We start from the raw sequence: 19576 nt of genomic DNA on the forward strand, positions 1-19576 counted from the left end.
CAACTTTACATCTGTAATTCCATTAAAAACTAGTTTCCATGTGGATTTGAAGTCTCCATTATTTACCACAATATTCGGAGAAAAACTACAAATATCACTTTCCCAATAGAACTTCCAACAATATTTGTTATCTCCTAAGTTAGTGATATTTCCAACAGTAGCCATTATCAAAAGATTTCAGCAGACTTAGACACACACTGGATGGGAGGGATATCTCAACAAAAATTAAAAATTGTAGCGACAACAAAACAAAATAAGAAACAAAGACGATTACTTGTTTGTCGATCTGTTATCAGAGTCCATTGCCGTTTGATTTTTGCCTTTGACGGCAACAGATGATCTCACTCGTTGCTCGCACACACACACACAACAATAAAAACCGTTGTAGTTTAAAATTAATCCAAACAAAATTGTAGCGACAACAGAAAAGGAAACCAAGCCTTACTTTACATTACGAATCATGGTCATGGGAGTTTTTTTTCTCTCTTTCATTGACAGTAGGGTTAGGAAAGGTACCTTAAATTTACTTCAAATGATAATCTATACTAATAAAAGAGTACAGTGATTGACTGACTGATTTAACGATTCATCAACGCCAGACGAAACGGCTGAAGCTAGAATCTTGAAATTTTGGGTGAGGGTCAGTCTTGGTCCAAAGGTGACAGATAAGGCTGGGTTTTTGGAAATTCGTACTAGAACGGTACGAAAAGTACTAAATGTGATACCATTTGTTTTTGGCGAACCGGTGGAGCTAGAACTCTGAAATTTTGGATGGTGGTCGCTGATGGAGTGTAGGATAGGTTTTTGGAAATTCGAACTATAACTATCCGAAAAGTACTAAAATGTACTTAATTTGGTACAAATTCGTAGCATGTGAATGGATAGAGCCAAAAGCTTGAAATGTGGAATGTGAATTATCGTTGAGATGTAGAGTCTATTTAAGGAGATGGTTTTGAAAGCGTGTACCCATGTGTACGAAAAGTACTATATTTGGTACAAATTTAATCTATACTAATAAAAGAGTAACGTGATTGACTGATTTAACGATTCATCAACGCCCAGACGAAACGGCTGAAGCTAGAATCTTGAAATTTTGGGTGAGGGTCACTCTTGGTCCAAATGGGACAGATAAGGCTGGGTTTTTGGGAATACGTACTAGAACGGTACAAAAAGTACTAAAAAGTACTAAATGCGATACCATTTGTATTTGGCGAACCGGTGGAGCTAGAACTCTGAAATTTGGGTTGGTGGTCGTTGATTGAGTGTAGGATAGATGTATTAAACGGTTTTTTGGAAACTAACTATAACTATCCGAAAAGTACGAAAATGTTCTAAATTTGGTACAATTTCGTCGTATGTGAATGGAGTGAGCAAAAAACTTGACATTTGGAATGTAAATTAGCGTTGAGAAGTAGGGCGATATGAGGAGGGTTTTGGGAAGCGTGTACTTATGTGTACGAAAAGTACTATATTTGGTACAAATTTGATTTGGAGGTACAAATCGAGCTGGAATCCTGCAAATTGAAATTAATGTTACCGTCGGAGTGTAGGATTGGGATATGTACGTAGTTTTGGAAATTTTTACTTATGTGTACATAAATTACTAAATCGTACTATAATTGGATTTGGGTGAACCGATAGAGCTGGAACAATGAAGTTTGGAGTTAGGATCATTGTAGGGATGTAGGATTAGGGTAAGGATTCAGTTTAAGAAAATAATACTTATGGGTACTAAATGGTACTAAATTTGGTACAATTAGAATTTTAGGTGAACCAATAGAGCTAGAATCATGAAATTTGCAGTCAGGATCACTGTTGAGGTGTAAGATTGAAATATGGAGGAAGTTTTAGAAATGTGTACTAATGTGTACTAAATTAGGTACAATTTAAATTGTGGGTGAAGCGATAAAGTTTGAATACTGAAATTTTGATTCAGGATCATTGTGGAGGTGTAGGATTGGAGTATGTAGGAATATTTGGAAATTATTAATGTGTACTAAACTTGGTACAATTTGAATTGTGGGTGAACCGATAGAGTTGGAATCCTGAAACTTGGATTTAGGAACACTGTGGGGGTGTTGGTTTGGGCTAAGAAGGAGGTTTTGGAAAATCGTACTACTGTGTACTAAACTTGGTACAATTTAAACTATGGGTGAAGCGATAGAGTTGGAATCCTGAATTTTGGATTTAGTATCACTGTAGGGGTGTAGGTTTGGGGTAAGAAGGAGGTTTTGAAAATTCGATCTATTGTGTACTAAATTTGGTACAATTTGAATTGTGGGTGAACCTATGGAGTTGGAATCCTAAAACTTGTATTTAGGATCACTGTGGGGATGTAGGATTGAGGTATGTAGTAAGTTTTGGAAAGTGGTACTACTGTGTACTAAATTTGGTACAATTTGAATTGTGGGTCAACCGATTAAGTTGGAATCCTGAAACTTGGATTTAGGATCACTGTGGAGTGTATGTTTGGGTTAAGTAGGATGTTTTGGAAATTCGTACTACAGTGTACTAAATTTGATACTATTTGGATTATAATTAAGATTTTATCTAATTCATGATTTCAATACATTTGAGATACATATTTGATAACATACTATGGTACTAAATGGTTCTAACATTTTAATAATGGTCAATATACGGTGGTTTTAAATAAAGGGTGATTTTTTTGAGGTTAGGATTTTCATGCATTAGTATTTCGGTTCGGTTCGAAATGTGTTTATCGACAAATTTTGTTCAGCGTTGCTAACAAACTCAACAAATCACTCTTTACATCCCACATTCGCTAACGAAGTAGCGGGTATATGCTAGTCTATATATATAATAGAGTTGCGTTATAAGTGACTGACTGATCATCAACGCCCAGACGAAACGGCTAAAGCTAGAAACTTGAAATTTGGCATGTAGGTGGGGTTTGGTGCGTAGGCGTGTGATAAAAAGCGGGATTTTTTGAAATTCGTACTAAAAGGTACTAAACAGTACTAAATACTGTATTACGCGGGAATGGTTAGGAGTAGAACTGAAATGTAGGAGTAGGAGTTAGTACTAGGAGGTACTAAAAAGTACTAAACATTACATTTGAATGGAATCGGTAAAGATTCATATCTGAAACTTGGTGTGGAGCTCAAGCCAATAGAATGAGGTGCAAAAATATTTTTTGGAAATTAGTACTAAAGTGGTACTAAAACCTGTATTACTCCGGAACGTTTTAAGTAGAAGTATGGAATTTTGTTACAATGGAAGAAGTAGAAATATATATGTGAAACATGTACTTAAACTGTTAGAAAGATGGGGAAACATATTTTTTGAAAATTAGTTCTAAAAAGTTATAAATATTGTACTACAAACAATCGATACTAAATATTTGTACTAAAATAGGGGAACTTTTGTATGCAAAAAAAAATAGTGCATTGATAAAATTTTATATTAAATGGGGTTTAAAAGGTAGGAAACTACTTAATATTGTACATGGGTATTGAGCGTTTAGAAGTGACAGAGTTTTGAATTCGTGTATGTGGCTTCTATGTAAAATAGTCTATATAATTGCGTTATAAGTGACTGACTGATCATCAAGGCCCAGACGAATCTTGATATTTATTAAATGGTACTAAATTTTTTTTAAAATTACTAATAGATATTAAATATTCTGTACGATAGGACGGATAAGAGTAGAAACCAGTGGACCGATATTTCCCGTCTTCAACCTTAAACTAATAGAGGATAAACTCAATGAGCATTTCGTAACACGCAACGCTCAGAAATTATATATAGGAACAATATCTAAATCGGAACCGATTTTCACGAAACTTAACACACATCATTCTAGACATCATTCATTACACTATGCCAAATTTTTTGAAAATTAGTTCCGCCTTCGGGGAGCAGAGCTGAATGCTAACGGACGCGTCCACAGGTTAACTGTGAATAACAAATAAACATTCGCGGACAATCAGCGGGCTCAGGGGGAGAGTCTCGGAGGAAATGACCGAGTACCTATGATCCCTGAGCCGACGAGGCGAGAATTGCGCCCCTTTTTATATCCATCTCATAGGTCTGGGACACTACCTTCATAAAGTGTCTCCCCTAACGCTGGGGTGTCATGCGACCTCGTGCCTATCAGCGTTCCACGGTTTGCAGTCAGGGTACCGACTGTATTAGAACGGAGCCTTGTTGATACCTGGGCGCCTCAACAAGTTTTTCAGGCTTAGTTGCCAAGTCCTTACCATGGTAAGAGGCTATGTCATGGTCGACCTCAAACCCTCACAGCACTTTTTATGGAGCCATCTTTTAATAACCCCCCCAAACCAAAAACAAAACAACTTATGCGATTTTTCGACTGATATTGGTGTGGCTGCCTTGGCACCCTCAGTCTCGAACTTTACAAGGTCAGATATCAATGAACCGCCTCAAGTGTTGACGACGTCCACGTCCCTGGACCTCTCTTTAGCCAATTGTCCTACTCTCGACGATGTTAATGCAAGCCTGGAGAGGCAGTCGGATCTTCTCCTCAACCTTCTAGAGGAAATAGGCTCCTTCCGACTCAGTCAGGAGAGCATCCCAAATCAGCTCTGGGATGACTCGCCCTTGTCGGACGAGGATGTCATCATGGAAACCACTGTGATTAGAACTACGGTGATAAACACAGTAACAACCATGGTGTCTCCTCTGAAGCAAGGAGGATCCCCCAAGCTGCTGACTGGGGAAGTTAACCCTGGCGAGGTCGAGGATCTAGACTCGATCTCCACGGCCTGTAGTGATGTCGCGAGACTACTCAGGCAGTTGGCTGTCGAAACAGTATCTGCTAGACAGGCCGATGCCAAGAAGATCGCTGCCATAAAAAATGTATCGGAGAGCAGTAAACTACTGTAAACGATACATCGGACGGGACAGCGACTCAATCACGGGGAAGGAGTTCCTGTTAATCAAGAGGAACGTTAAACTCATTAGGAAGTTCTCCAGAAACTACCCTGATGACATTGAGAGGGACTTCTTGATTGATAAGATCCCCCTACCCAGTACTAAGACCACAGCGGTAAATCCTTCAAAGAAGTAGAAACCTGCTGATGGCCCTGGTACATCCAGGATACTGATTCCTGAGACGTCTAAGCCCTCAGCACCCCCAAAGGGTAAACTGAGAACAGAGACGTCCCAGACATCAGCATCCAGTAAGACGGAAGGCAGGGGACTGTCGAAGTCAGCCCGGAGGAGAGCCCGTAAAAGGACCTCCAAGAAGACTGATAAGACACAACCCCTATCCGTAAATCCACCTTCTGCCGAATTGCCAAAGCCGATAGCCGATAGTGGATAAACGAAAAGTAGGGAACGAAGCAGGTGCCTACGTCTGCTGTACATACCTCTGCAGTGGTTGCTACCCCGGGTGCCAAATCTCGGCCACAGCCCACTGCTGTCAAGAGAATGAGGTCCTCGGAGGAGCAACAACCTGCTGCAAAGAGGCCCACGCAGTCGTCGGCCGTCCAGAGCTCTGCTTCGTTTGCGTCGGTGGTAGCGTCGAAGGAGAAACCTGCCAAGAGCAGGCACAATGCGACCCTGCTGATCCGGAAGATCTGCGAGTGGCAGTCATCGACCGATCTGACCCTGACGGGTTTATCAGTGAGGATAGATGGGTGCTGGTTGACAGTCATCTAAAGGACCTCTTCGTTGCGGTCCGAGATATACCAAGCGGCATGGTAACCTCGGTGTTTATCCCAAAACCTTTCAAGGGGCTGGAGAAGACACTGAGGTTATTGGAAAAGCAGAACGACGGCCTTCAGATGAGGAGATGGAGAGTTCTCGCCTCTTTTGAAAGGAACGGCGGTATGGTCACGCAGTTCGCTACGGACTCTGCGGGAGAAAAGTATTTGAGGAAGAACAAGGGTGAGCTTGTTTATGGAATGGGGAAAATTTGTTTCCGCCTCCCATCTCCAAAACAATAAGCAGGCAGCAGCCAGCGCTTAACGTGGTACAGATCAATCTGCATCACTGTAGAACAGCAGCTGCTGAACTGCTACTCACCCTCTCTTCCGCAAATATAGATGTGGCGCTCATCCAGGAACCTTACCTGTACCTCTAAGTGGGACTCCAGTGGAGAGGATTACTGTCGTCTATGTGAGGACGCAGAGGAACTGGAAATAGTTGAGCACATCCTCTGTAAATGTCCATCGCTGATAAGCCGAAGACATAAACAGTTTGGAAGTCATGAAATTGATAATCTAGTCTTCTTCTCCAAAATAGACCCCAACAAAATTCTAGGCTTTGTCAAAAATTTGACTTGGCTAAAATAACTTCTCTTCTCCCTCTTCTTTCGTTATCTTTTCTCCATACTCTTCCACTATCTCTTTTCGTCTCTTTACAGGTATATACACACAAGGATGATCACAGTGGACATAGTCTCCAAGTGAACGATTGTCAAAACAACCGTGCATCCCTAACCTAACCTATGGCAAATTTCTTGCAAACCGAAAGATATATATTGACTTTGGTGAACCATTTACATTAAATCGGAGGAAGATATATATGGGAGCTATATCTAAACTTGACCGATTTTCAGGAAACTGAATACACATCATTATAGACCTAATTTATTACGCTGTGCCAAATTTCGTGCAAATCGAAAGATATATTGAAACTTTGGTACACCATTTACATTAAATCGGACGAAAATATATATGGGAGCTATATCTAAATCTGAACCGATTTTCAAGAAACTTAACACACGGCACCGAAGCCGATATATACAACTCGATTTGCACGAAATTTGGCATAGCGTACTGAATTGAGTCTAGAATGATGAGTGGTGAGTTTCAGGAAAATCGGTTGAGATTTAGATATAGCTCCCATGTATATTTTCACCCGATTTAAGGTAAATGGTGCACCATAGTACCTATATATCTTTCGATTTGCACGAAATTTGGCGTAGGTTACTAAATTAAGTCTATAAAGATGTGTGTTAAATTTCGTGAAAATCGGTTCAGATTTTGATATAGCTACCATATGTATTTCGAACGGGTGTCTGAATCTTTAACAGTGCGGCGTACCGAATAGCGTGTATCAATTTTGCTATAAATCGTTTTCCATAATTTTTCCCATGTTACGCAGAAGACTATAAATCTTCGCGAATGAAATTAAATTTACCATAGGTTGCAGAAAGACATGCAATTGTAAGGATACTCAAAGTGGTGAAGGGTATCATAAAGTCGGCCCAATCCGACTTTACTACTTTCCTTACTGGTTTTAACTATAAAAAAGTTCCGCTAACGACGTAGCGGGCCTATGCTAATACTACATAAAAGCGTACGTTTAGTTTTTTGTAATTTCTAAAGGGGGATTCTCATTTCTGAAAGAAGAATATCAGAGTCAAAATTGAATTTGGGCGACGTTTTCCTTTTTTTTATTTACAATAAAAGACGCCAAGCTTAAAAGTCCTCTTATGTGTTTCCCCCATTAATACCAGTCATATTTTTAATTCTTTTAATTTATTTTCAACTTAGATTTAAATCTAAAACGGTTATTTGTTGTTGTTATTTTATCGATTGCTCATACAATGAATTTCTATCTTGACGCCGACGGTTTGTTTGTGCGCGAACATCGTGTAATATCAGCTGTTGCCGTCAAAATCAAAAATCAAACGGCCATGAAATTCTATTCTGACACCGACAATTTGTGTGTACGCGAACAATCGAGTAAGATCAGTTATTGCCGTCAAAAATCAAACGTACTTTTTATCATTTTCTTGTTGTCGTTGTTGCTACAACAGTTTTTTGTACATCCCCGCCAAACGTGTCTGCTGAAATCCATTGAAAATGGATGCTGTTGGGATTATCACTGACTTGGGAAATAATAAATATTGTTGGGATATTAATTTGTATTTAATTTTGGTAGGCAGTTCTCCGGAAATTGTGGTACATAATGGCGACGTCAAATCCGTATGGAAACTATTATGTTCTGATTGTATATATGTAAAGTTGATTTACTGCAATATCAAAGACATCACTTTTCGAGTTACAGTAACTGCCAAAGAAGGGAACGTTGTTAAGATGATATCAACGAACCAAATAAATACCAATATACCTTGTATCAATTTTGGTCGGGATTATTTTGAATGCGCGAAGCTCCAGATACTTCTTGATATAAAATGTGAAACGGAAAAGGAAACTAAATTCGAACTTAAAAAGCAAATTAAATGCGAACCAGAAAAGCAAACCCAATGCGAACCTAAAAAGCAAATTAAATGCGAACCTGAAAAGCGAACCAAATGCAAACCCAAAATTCAAATTAAATGCAAATCAAAAAAGAAACGCCTAACAGGCGTCTTAAAGTATTTTGCAAATATCTTCGCTAGCAAAGAATTCAGTGATGTGACCCTGGTCACTGAAGATAAAACTCAATTCCAGGCCCACAAGGTTGTTTTATGCGCTCGCAGTGAAGTTTTTGCAGCCATGCTTCGCAAGCAAACCGGCAGTATTACCATCAACGATATGGATTCGAATGTTCTCAAGGAATTGCTGAATTACATCTACACGGAGGAGGAAATACCCAAAGAAATGGCAGCAAATTTATTTGTGGCGGCCAATAAATATGCCCTATTGGATTTGCAAAAAATGTGTGAAGATTTCTTAATCGAAGCAATGAGTGTAGACACTGTGGCTGATATTCTTCTTCTGGGTGATCGTCATTCCAGTGAACGCCTTAAATCAAAGGCTGTTCAATTTGCAATAAAAAACATTAAAAGTGTCACAATGACGGAATGCTGGAAAAGATTGCGAGAAATTGAACTTGAGCTATGTATGGACGTATTGGAAAAGGCCATACAGGAACGTTGGTAGTTCAGTTCAGCAACATACAAACATGTATGTACAGAAGCCGTGGCGGATGTGATTCATTATTATTTGAATTACAAATGTATTGGTTTATAGATTTCATTACATCTTATATTCCTATATGTATGCAATAAAGACGTGCACCATTCCATCTTAACATACGAGTTTCTGTCCGTTAACAGAAACGAATGCATACAGTTGAATGCATTCGAGTTTGTGTTATAAGTTGTTAGTGTTATTCGTTTTAGCAGAGAGGGAGAGAGAGAGAGAGAGTATGAGTAGATAAAGTGAAAATGAGAGCAGTATATGTGTTTCCTTATAATATTCTCTTCTCAGTTACTGGTGGGAATATCATAAGTACCTATATACTAAAGATGTGCAATGTTATAGCTGAACGTATTGTGAAAACAAATACACCAAATACTTAGTGTATGCCAAATTTGTTTAAAATCGCTTCACATTTTCATATACCTCCCATAGAAAACTTTGTCGGATTTGATGAAAATCATGGACCAAAGGCGTTGCATATGTCCTATGAACACGAAATTTTACACAAGCTATTGAATACCGTCTACAATATCGTGTGTTAAAATTGTTTAAAATCGCTTCACATTTCTCTATACCTGTCATATAAATTTTCGGCGGATTTTATGAAAATTATGGACCAAAGGCGTTACATCTGTCCGATGGCCATGAAATGTTGCACAGGCTATTGAATGCAGTATAGAATACCGTATGTCAAATTTGTTGAAAATCGCTTAACATTTCCATACACCTGCCATATAAAATTTCGTCGGATTTCATGAAATTGGTGGACCAAACTGCTCTAAATCTCTCCGATAGTCAAGAAATTTTGCACAATTGACTGAATATAGTCTAGAATACCGATTACCAAATTTGATTAAAATCGCTTCACATTTTCACATACCTCCCATATAAAATTTTGTCCGATTTCATGAAAATCCGGCCCCAACGGCTCTACATCTGTCCCATCGTCATAAAATAATATAGAATGTGGTATTTTAAATTCTTTTTTTATCCTTTGTTTTTATTCCACAAATAAAATAACGGTACATTGAAGATGGAATTTCCCAGCATCCCTCCTCCTTCCTCGTCCACACTATTCTCACTCTATTATTCCTCGGCAAATGTCGGCTTACCCTCAAACGTACAACCGCTACGTTTAATAATCTCTCCCGCCGACCATATACCGCAACGTATACACACATCGAACGGCTTCTCTTGCACATACTGGGCCAAGAAGCCACCATTGGTGTCGACCATTTGTTCGCGCGACAACTGCGGCACTTTGTATTCGTGAATTTTGCCATCCTTAAAGAGCAGCACCGGCAAATGGTCCTGAGTTATAATCACAATACGTTCCCGTTGTCTATTCTCCTTGGGCAGGGCGACCAATTTGCGACCGATCACCTTGAGGTCTTTTGTCTCCTCCCAGCCCTCCCAGAAGACAAACATGTTGTGGAAGCTAGCGTTGAAACTATTTACAGACGTCTTCGATATGCAAATTTGGCGGCGCGAAGCCCACGAAAAGTGCAGTTGTTGAAGAAAATGCATGTAGGTAAGCGACTAAAATTTGCTAAGGAGCATCTGGATTGGCCCACTGAAAAATTGAGGAATATTTTGTGGACCGATAAGTCAAAAATTGTCCTATATGGCGGGAAAGGCTCACGAGCTTACGTAAGACAGCCTCTTAATTCTGAATATAATCCAAAATGTACGTTAAAAACTGTAAAACATGGAGGATCCAGTGTAATGATATGCATATGTTTTTCTTTCTACGGAGTTGGACCAATATACTAGATAAAAGATATCATGGATCGCCACCTGTACGTTAAAAATATTACAGGAAGTAATGCTTCCATATGCTAAGGATGAAATGCCTTTGATTTGGACTTTCCAACAGGACAATGATCCAAAGCACACCAGCCTTCTTGCAATACAGTGGTTTGCGGAAAACAACATAAGGGTAAAGCAATGGCCAGCACAGTCTCCCGATATCAATCTCATTGAGAATTTATGGTGTGATGTAAGGGCCGTGGTTGCGCAAAGAAAACCTACAAGCAACAGCTCATTGTGGGATGTTGTTAAGGATGCATGGGAGTCAATTCCTGTTGAAAGGTGCCAAAATTTGGTGAACTCCATGCCTCGACGCTGTGCCGCTGTAATGGCGAATAAAGGGTTTGCCACTAAATACTGACTTAAATGCCTAACTTTTGAAATGAAATAGCCGACCTATTATTTGTTTTAGTTATTAATATCCATTAAATCAATAACACTACTATTATTTTGACCGCATATATTTGAACTAATTTCAATATTTTTAAGTTTATATAGCAAAGTTGAATTAAATTTATGCTTTTCCTGTATTTTAACTTTAAGTTATAAAACTAACGATGTTAAAAAAAATAAAATTTCGATTTGTTTAATGACAACCGTTAATTACATTTAAATTCTACTTTGACGCCGACAGTGTGTGTTTGTGTGGCATCATCGAATCAGACCAGAAAATGCCGTGAGAGGCAATAATCAAACGGCAGTGGACTCTGTGAACAGATTGGCAAAATAAATATCCGTCCGTGATTACTTCTTGATACAATTTTTGGAACATCCCGGCTAAGTGAAGCAGTCAGCTGAAATCTAGTGGAAATGGATATTGTTTGGACAATTAGTAAAGTTGAAAATAATAAATATCATTGGGATATCCTAGGGATTAATAAAGGCACTTCTCCTGAAATTGTGGTACAAAATGGTCACGTCAAATCCGTGTGGGAATTAAAGTTTAAAAATCGTGTTTTAATTATGGAAATATTTGCAGTGTTGCTTTCATGCAATATCCAAGACACGATTTTCTATGTTACCATAACTAGTAATGGCTATCAAGCTACTAGGAGGATATCAACGAATCAAAACCATCCTTTAAATAGTGTTCCAAGTTTTAGGCATTTCAATGGGAACTCCCAGAACTTTCGAGTACACCTTGAAGTACAATGTGAATCTGATCGATCGCAAATCGAATGCGAACGTAAAAATCAAACCGTAACAGACATCTCAAAGGATTTTGCCAATATCTTGGCTAGCAAAGAATTCAGCGATGTGACCCTGGTCGCCCAAGATCGAGTTGAATTCAAGGCCCACAAACTTGTATTATGCATTCGCAGTGAAGTTTTTGCAGCCATGTTTCGCAATGACCTGCAGGAGAAGCAAAAAACCGGCAGTATTACCATCGACGATATGGATTCGAAAGTACTCAAGGAATTGCTGAATTACATGTACACGGACCAGAAAATACCCCAAGAAATGGCAGCAGATCTACTTGTGGCAGCCAATAAATACGCCCTGTTGGGTTTGCAAGAAATGTGTGAAGATATGTTAATCGATACAATGACTACGGACACTTTGGCTGATATTCTTCTACTGGGCGATCGCCGTGCCAGTGAACGCATTAAATCAAAGGCTGTTCAATTTGCAATAGAAGAAATTAAAGCCGTCTCGGCAACGGAGAGTTGGAAAAGATTGCGAGAAATCGATCATGAGTTATGCATGGACGTTTTGGAAAAGTCCATACAGGAACGTTTGTAGTTCAGTTCAGCTACATACAAACATGTATGCACATATGTACAAAAGCGATGCGGATGTGATTCATTATTATTGTATTTACAAATGCATTGGCATTTATAGATTTCATTACGACTTTATATATTTATATATGTATGTAACAATTCGTTTTAATAAAAGAGGTTATATAGAGGGGTATACCTCTTATCTTGCAAAGACCTATCGTATAAAGCCTTTAAGTTGAGTGCCGTTAATAAAAGTAAATTTTAGTAAGTAGTATAAAAGGTCTGTCTATTTGTTGATGTTATGTGCGCTGAAAACCCTTTGGTGGTCGTCAAATTTTTTCTCATGGAAATTTTTCATTACTTCGAAGTTTGATTTTTTTTCTGATTTGCTTTCGAGTTAAAAATTTGTTCAGGAAATCCACCTTCGAAGAAACAAAAGAATTAAAACATCTGGTTACAATATTGTATCAAAAAATTCATCTGTTGGAGTAACAGTGGCAATAAAAAATTCTATGCCATATAACAGAATCACTCTAGATGGTATTGGTATCAGTACATATTTTATCCAGATAGATTCGACATCAAGTGGCATTACCAAGAAGTGGCTTCTGGCATCAATATACATTCCATGCAATTATTCTTCACAACAAATTAGAAGTGATTTGGATAAAGTTCTTTAACTCTGTCAACATTTTGATGTCTTTATCCTTATGGTAGAGACCTCAATTTCAAAAATACCACCTGGGGAGACTCTTATGATAATTCCAATGGAAACGTTGTTTCAAACTGGTTGGATGATAATTCGCTGGAGGTAACTCCACACGCCGCCACATCACCATCTTATCCAAACGGTTCTTCATACCGGGACCATTTTCGTATAAATTCACATCTTATAAGCGGAAATCGACAAAATTATACGTTACAAATATTACCGTAATTTTCAGATCACTAGCCCATTGTCATTGTCTCTGCATATGGATTGTACTGAATTTAATATCGTAGCCCCTAGGATATTTATATCGAATAAAAATACGGATTGGGCCAGATTCCGGAATGAAATAGATGCACTCTCTCAACAACGTATGCCACAAACTAACAGAAATCTGGAAAACCTGGAAATAGATGGAATCGTCAGAGATTTTAAATAAGTCTAATTCTCAAAGTTTAAATTTAAGGTAGTTTTCAAATGTCATGTTGAAGATCTTATAGGCAAGCTCAGAAATTCTATCACAACGTTTTTTACTAAATATATATATCCTGCAAATTTATTATTAAGCGTAACTTTAAGCTTGCTTTGGTCAGCATTATCACAATTGTAAAAAAAGGTATGACTTTGCAAATAACATGCGTATTTCCATGGAGGTATAGGTTTGAACTGCCCACAGGTTGCGTAGCAATCCATGCACTTTTCCAGCTGTCATATTAATGTGATTCGACCATGATAGTTTTTCATTAAATACCACGCCTAGGTTAGAAGCGAAGCTAACGTATTCAATTGTAGAATCATTAATTTTTAAGTAATCTATTTGAGGTTGTTGTTTATTTTTACCAATGTGAATGCATTTTGACTTAAAGGGGATTAAGTGTTAGTCTATTGTATTCAGCCCAGTTAGATAGGTTTCTCAAATCATCATTAATTATATTTATAGTAAATTGTAAATTGCTTGGGTGCGATCCTACATATAATTGAACATCATCAGCATATATATGCAATTTGCAATGTGTCAGTGACTCCGGTAGATCGTTGATATATATATATATATATATATATATACAGTATTTTTCGGTTAATTGCACATCAAAATTTGCACAAATTTTTGTTCAATTAACCGAGGAACCAATTATCCGAACCCGCTTAATTGAACAGTTTGTTCAATTACAGTAATTACGTATAATAGGAACTACTAATGATTTAAAAAAAATCCAAAGTAAAATACAAATTATGATTTCTCGCAGTTTTGCCTTAGCAATAAACATATGTTTTGAATTAGTAGAGATGCCACCTAGTTTTTTCACAAATTATGTCATATATGTATGTAAAAAAATGACAGATTATTTTTCAATTGTTATTATGCAATTAACCGGGGAAAAGTAAAAGGAAATTTATTTTTGATGACATGAATTTAGAACCAATTAAGCGGGAAAATCAATTAACAGGCTTTAATTATTCGAGAAAATTTAAATGTATTTTCCTATGAAATATTTTTTGCCCCATCATGTGGTTCAATTAAGCGTGGAAACCAATTAACCGTAGGTTCAATTAACCGAAAAATACTGTATATGCAAAATAATAGAGGGTGTATTTGTTACAATTTTCTTAAAAATTAATTGTTGTACATGTTATAATATTCTACGTGAAATATTACTTTAAATATAAAATTGAAGAGCTGCTTTGTTTAAAGTGGACTGTATTGCTGGATATTTCCATGATCAGGTGCCTCCTACAGCTGGTCCATCAGTCGCGGTTAATCTGCAGGTATCGGCAGGCAGTCTTCATCTTCACTTTCTTCCATCTACCAATTTGCTTCAGGAGTCGTCTTAATGGTGCTAGATCGCTGCTGCTTGTGTTGTCGTAGATACCCGGCGGTGAATGTGATGCTTGTTGCCAAGTATTAATCCCAATCCCTTTTTGGAGGACCAAGTCCAATAGTTGATTGTGGTATATTTGATTGTTTTCGGGTTGTAAACCCTGCTACTATTCGACTTTTGACTACCTTTTGTGGTGGAACTACTCCGCCCCCTACTATGTCGTCTCCGGGCGGCATTTGTTCGGTTTGCAACTTTCCAGGACCTGTAATTATAGAATATATATTCACCTGATCGGGGGAAACATCATATTCGGCATAAATCTCTCGGGCATCGGCACAAATGCGACTATCACTGGAACCGGGATATTCTGATGGGCTCATTTCATCTTCTTCGGCTTTGATTTTACACTTCACTAGCGGTATTTCTTCTCCGTCATCTTCTTCATGCTCGTCGTTGTTTTCTTGATGATGTTGGTGGTGGTGTTGTTTGGATTTACGTGCTGCTTGTTCCGGGGATTCACCTTGCTCCATTTCTTGAGAATCTTCCTCCTCATTATAGCTTGCCTCTTCTTTGGCCACAAAGGCCGGTTCGTCCTCTTTGAACTGTGACATGGAATAATCACACGAAGAAGCATTAATTTCGTAATGTTCCTTTAGCATTTTCTCCTGAAATTTTTGAACTTGCAGTATTTGTTCCTGCATGGCTTGCATTTGTTTTTGGAGGATCCTAAATTGTGGACCCCATAATTTCCCAGGCTGTTCGAGCTCCAACTCTTCCAGTTTAAAGTCTTCCATCATTTTTATTATTTTTGCCGCTAGGGTCTTTAATTTTGCCTCTTGGGTCTTTATTTTGCCGCTGGGATCTTTTAATTTTCCACTGGGATCTTTTAATTTTGCCTCTTGGGTCTTTATTTTGCCTCTTGGGTCTTTAAATTTGCCGATGGGGTCTTTAATTTGCCACTGGGGTCTTTAAATTTGCCGCTGGGGTCTTTAATTTGCCACTGGGGTCTTTAATTTGCCGCTGGGGTCTTTATTAATTTTGCATCTTGGGTCTTAATTTTGCCACTTGGGTCTTTATTTTGCCTCTTGGGTCTCTATTTTGCCTCTTGGGTCTTTTTTAATTTGCCGCATGGGTCTTTAAATAATAATTTTATTTGAAAAATTTAAACATTTTCTTTTTTACCGCTGGATCTTTTTTGTTTCTCTTGACGGATCAAATATATCGAAATATTTGAATCCGGCTCGAAGGACCAACTGTAAAGAAGCGGGAGAAGGGAAACTACAGAGGACTTGTAAGGTCGCATGTCATTTCAATTCTGATTTTATTATTTAATGTTATTTCTTAAGAACTACCTAACCTAATATAACTTAGCCTAATACACATAAGAGATAACATTGTTCCTATAGATAACTGTGCTCATTTGTTTACATTACCAAATGAGGGCACCAATACCTTTGTGTGTTGGCTGCTATTAATTCTTCAGCTCACCCACTCATAAAACCACATTGTAGTGATCCCTATTTTCTCACCCGCTGCGCGCATGTGTTTGGAGATATCCTTTATTAGCTATGCGTCTTCATCATCCCTTATGCGCATACATGCCCACACAGATAGAATTTATGTGAGTTTACATATTATGTCTAACACTTAAGTATTATTTATGACAAGTACCAATGTCCAAAAATCTTAAACTAATACCAGTTTCATGTTCATATTTTTATGAACAGAGGGCCCAAAACTGATCCGAAGAGACTGATCGAAAGAGAAGTATGAGACTGAGGCAGAGAAGTTAAACAACTTTTGAAGTTTCTGTAACAGAATGTTGTGTTTTTCAGTGTCAAATGCCTTGCTGTGATCTAGAAGAACGAGGAAGGAATCTTTCATACTGTCTTGATTACATCTCAGATTGTCAGTGACGTCTGAGAGAACTGTAACACAGCTTCTGTTTTTTCTAAATCCAGACTGCTGATGTTCAGTAAGCAAGTTGCTTTTAATGTTTCCATTACTTTAGATATTATGGGCAATGTAGCTATAGGACGATAATCATGATTAGATTTGGGAATTGGAATAATTTTCGCTTGTTTCCATGCTACAGAGAAGGTAGATGTAACAAGAATGGTGTTATATATAAATATATATTTTTTAAGGGGGAGAATTTTTGGTAAGATCAACCTTAGTAGCTTCGGATTATTAATAAAGAAAACAATGATGTCGATTAGACTATTCGAACTAGTATGATAATGAGTAGGATTTGTGGTCATGTAAAAAGGATACAAGTCGAAGATTCCAAACTCATCGGATAACGTATTTTCCAACAGAATATTACTGTTAAAATCGCCACAGATAATAATATCATTGAGATATTTTTGTAACTCTGAAATTAGTTCAGTAACTTCCGAATATTGATTCGGCCTGTAAACACAACCGATTAGAAGTTTTTGAGACTTTGTTAGATTTATATCCATGATGACATAAAGAGTGATTTGTTAAGAGCTTGATAACTTTAAAAAAAAAAACGCATAATATTTGCAAAATCTCATCGGTTCTTTATTTGAAACGTTAGATTGGTCCATGACATTTACTTTTTGAAGATAATTTCATTTAAATGTTGACCGCGGCTGCGTCTTAGGTGTTCCATTCGGAAAGTCCAATTTTGGGCAACTTTTTCGAGCATTTCAGCCGGAATAGCCCGAATTTCTTCGGAAATGTTGTCTTCCAAAGCTGGAATAGTTGCTGGCTTAGTTCTGTAGTCTTTAGACTTGACGTAGCCCCACAAAAAATAGCCTAAAGGCGTCAAATCGCATGATCTTGGTGGCCAACTTACCGGTCCATTTCTTGAGATGAATTGTTCTCCGAAGTTTTCCCTCAAAATGGCCATAGAATCGCGAGCTGTGTGGCAAGTAGCGCCATCTTGTTGAAACCACATGTCAACCATGTTCAGTTCTTCCATTTTTGGCAACAAAAAGTATGTTAGCATCGAACGATAGCGATTGCCGTTCACCGTAACGTTGCGTCCAACAGCATCTTTGAAAAAATACGGTCCAATGATTCCACCAGCGTACAAACCACACCAAACAGTGCATTTTTCGGGATGCATGGGCAGTTCTTGAACGGCTTCTGGTTGCTCTTCACTCCAAATGCGGCAATTTTGCTTATTTACGTAGCCAATCAACCAGAAATGAGCCTCATCCCTGAACAAAATTTGTCGATAAAAAAGCGGATTTTCTGCCAACTTTTCTAGGGCCCATTCACTGAAAATTCGACGTTGTGGCAGATCGTTCGGCTTCATTTGAATAACACAAACCCAATTGCTGCGAACGGCGACGAATCGACATTTCACGGTCTTCAGCAACACTTTTAGAAACGGACGCAATATTCTCTTCTGAATGAAAATCGAGAAAATCCTTTAGGCGAAAGTTTGTTTTTCGGCATAGGGTGTATATATTCTGAAGGTACATTTCGAGACCTTTCAATTGATGTGGGTCTCCATACTGCGTCCAGTTTAGTTTTTGCGCAATATGGCGTTTTCTACACAGAGTTCCCACTGTCACTGAGACTTGCAATGAGAATCGAGAAAATCGGTTAGGCGAAAGTTTGGTTTTTTTCGGCATAGGGTGTATATATTCTGAAAGTACATTTCGAGACCTTTCAATTGATGCGGGTCTCCATACTGCGTCCAGTTTAGTTTTTGCGCAATATGGCGTTTTCTACACAGAGTCCCCACTGTCACTGAGACTTGCAAGGAAAATCGAGAAAATCCGTTAGGCGAAAGTTTGTTTTTCGGCATAGGGTGTATATATTCTGAAAGTACATTTCGAGACCTTTCAATTGATGCGGGTCTCCATACTGCGTCCAGTTTAGTTTTTGCGCAATATGGCGTTTACTACACAGAGTCCCCACTTTTTTGCACAACATGGCGTTTCCTACACTGAGACTTGCAATGAAAATCGAGAAAATCCGTTAGGCGAAAGTTTGTTTTTTCGGCATAGGGTGTATATATTCTGAAAGTACATTTCGAGACCTTTCAATTGATGTGGGTCTCTGCATCAATTTTAGTTTTTCACTGAGACTTGCAATGAAAATCGAGAAAAATCCAAAAATCGATGAAAATCGAGAAACAAGTATGTCCCACAGAGCACAAAATTGCTTCTGTATAAAGTAGCAATTCGATCCAACCTTTTATACGGATTCGCAATCTCGTTCACGATCTCTCCAATTGTGGCCAAAGAATTTGAGATCCTACTTACTTACAATTAAACTGGACCAGCAAATCAGAAAAAAAATTTAACTTCGAAGTAATATAAAAAATTTCCATGAGAAAAAATATGACGACCCCCAAAGGGTTTTCAGCGCACATAACATCAACAAATGGACAGACCTTTTATACTACTACTTACTACAATTTACTATTTTTTTTTATTAACGGCACTCAACTTAAAGGCTTTTATACGATAGATATTTATAAGATAAGAGCTATACACCTCTATATCACCTCTTTTATTAAAACGATTTGTTACATACACATATAAATATATAAAGGCATAATGAAATCTATAAATGCCAATGCATTTGTAAATACAATAATAATGAATCACATCCGCAGCGCTTTTGTACATATGTGCATACATATTTGTATGTAGCTGAACTGAA

At 38.0% G+C, this 19576-nt stretch overlaps 3 protein-coding genes across 3 annotated transcripts; 2 read left to right on the forward strand and 1 right to left on the reverse strand.

Moving 5' to 3' along the window:
* Nucleotides 1-7540: 7540 nt before the first annotated feature.
* Nucleotides 7541-8822, forward strand: LOC133331704 (protein roadkill-like). Its single transcript, XM_061540082.1, has 2 exons — nucleotides 7541-7679; nucleotides 8191-8822. The coding sequence occupies exons 1-2, from the start codon at nucleotides 7541-7543 to the stop codon at nucleotides 8820-8822; spliced, it is 771 nt and encodes a 256-aa protein (XP_061396066.1).
* Nucleotides 8823-9950: 1128 nt separating this feature from the next.
* On the reverse strand, nucleotides 9951-10292 carry LOC133331705 (uncharacterized). The gene has a single exon (XM_061540083.1). The coding sequence runs from the start codon at nucleotides 10290-10292 to the stop codon at nucleotides 9951-9953; it is 342 nt and encodes a 113-aa protein (XP_061396067.1).
* Nucleotides 10293-11483: 1191 nt separating this feature from the next.
* On the forward strand, nucleotides 11484-12416 carry LOC133331706 (uncharacterized). Its single transcript, XM_061540084.1, has one exon. The coding sequence runs from the start codon at nucleotides 11484-11486 to the stop codon at nucleotides 12414-12416; it is 933 nt and encodes a 310-aa protein (XP_061396068.1).
* Nucleotides 12417-19576: the final 7160 nt, after the last annotated feature.

The sequence above is a fragment of the Musca vetustissima genome, unplaced genomic scaffold (assembly GCF_032173495.1).
Source record: "Musca vetustissima isolate MV318-11 ecotype Yass unplaced genomic scaffold, APGP_CSIRO_Mvet_v1 utg12218, whole genome shotgun sequence".
Lineage (NCBI taxonomy): Eukaryota > Metazoa > Arthropoda > Insecta > Diptera > Muscidae > Musca > Musca vetustissima.

Bases quoted from the DNA above. Each gene is read 5' to 3' on its own strand.
- LOC133331706 (XM_061540084.1), top strand. From the start codon at position 11,484: ATGGATATTGTTTGGACAATTAGTAAAGTTGAAAATAATAAATATCAT.
- LOC133331704 (XM_061540082.1), top strand. From the start codon at position 7,541: ATGAATTTCTATCTTGACGCCGACGGTTTGTTTGTGCGCGAACATCGT. The intron at 7,680-8,190 runs GTAAGATCAGTT...AATGCGAACCAG, and splicing joins GTGTGTACGCGAACAATCGA to AAAAGCAAACCCAATGCGAA.
- LOC133331705 (XM_061540083.1), bottom strand. From the start codon at position 10,292: ATGTTTGTCTTCTGGGAGGGCTGGGAGGAGACAAAAGACCTCAAGGTG.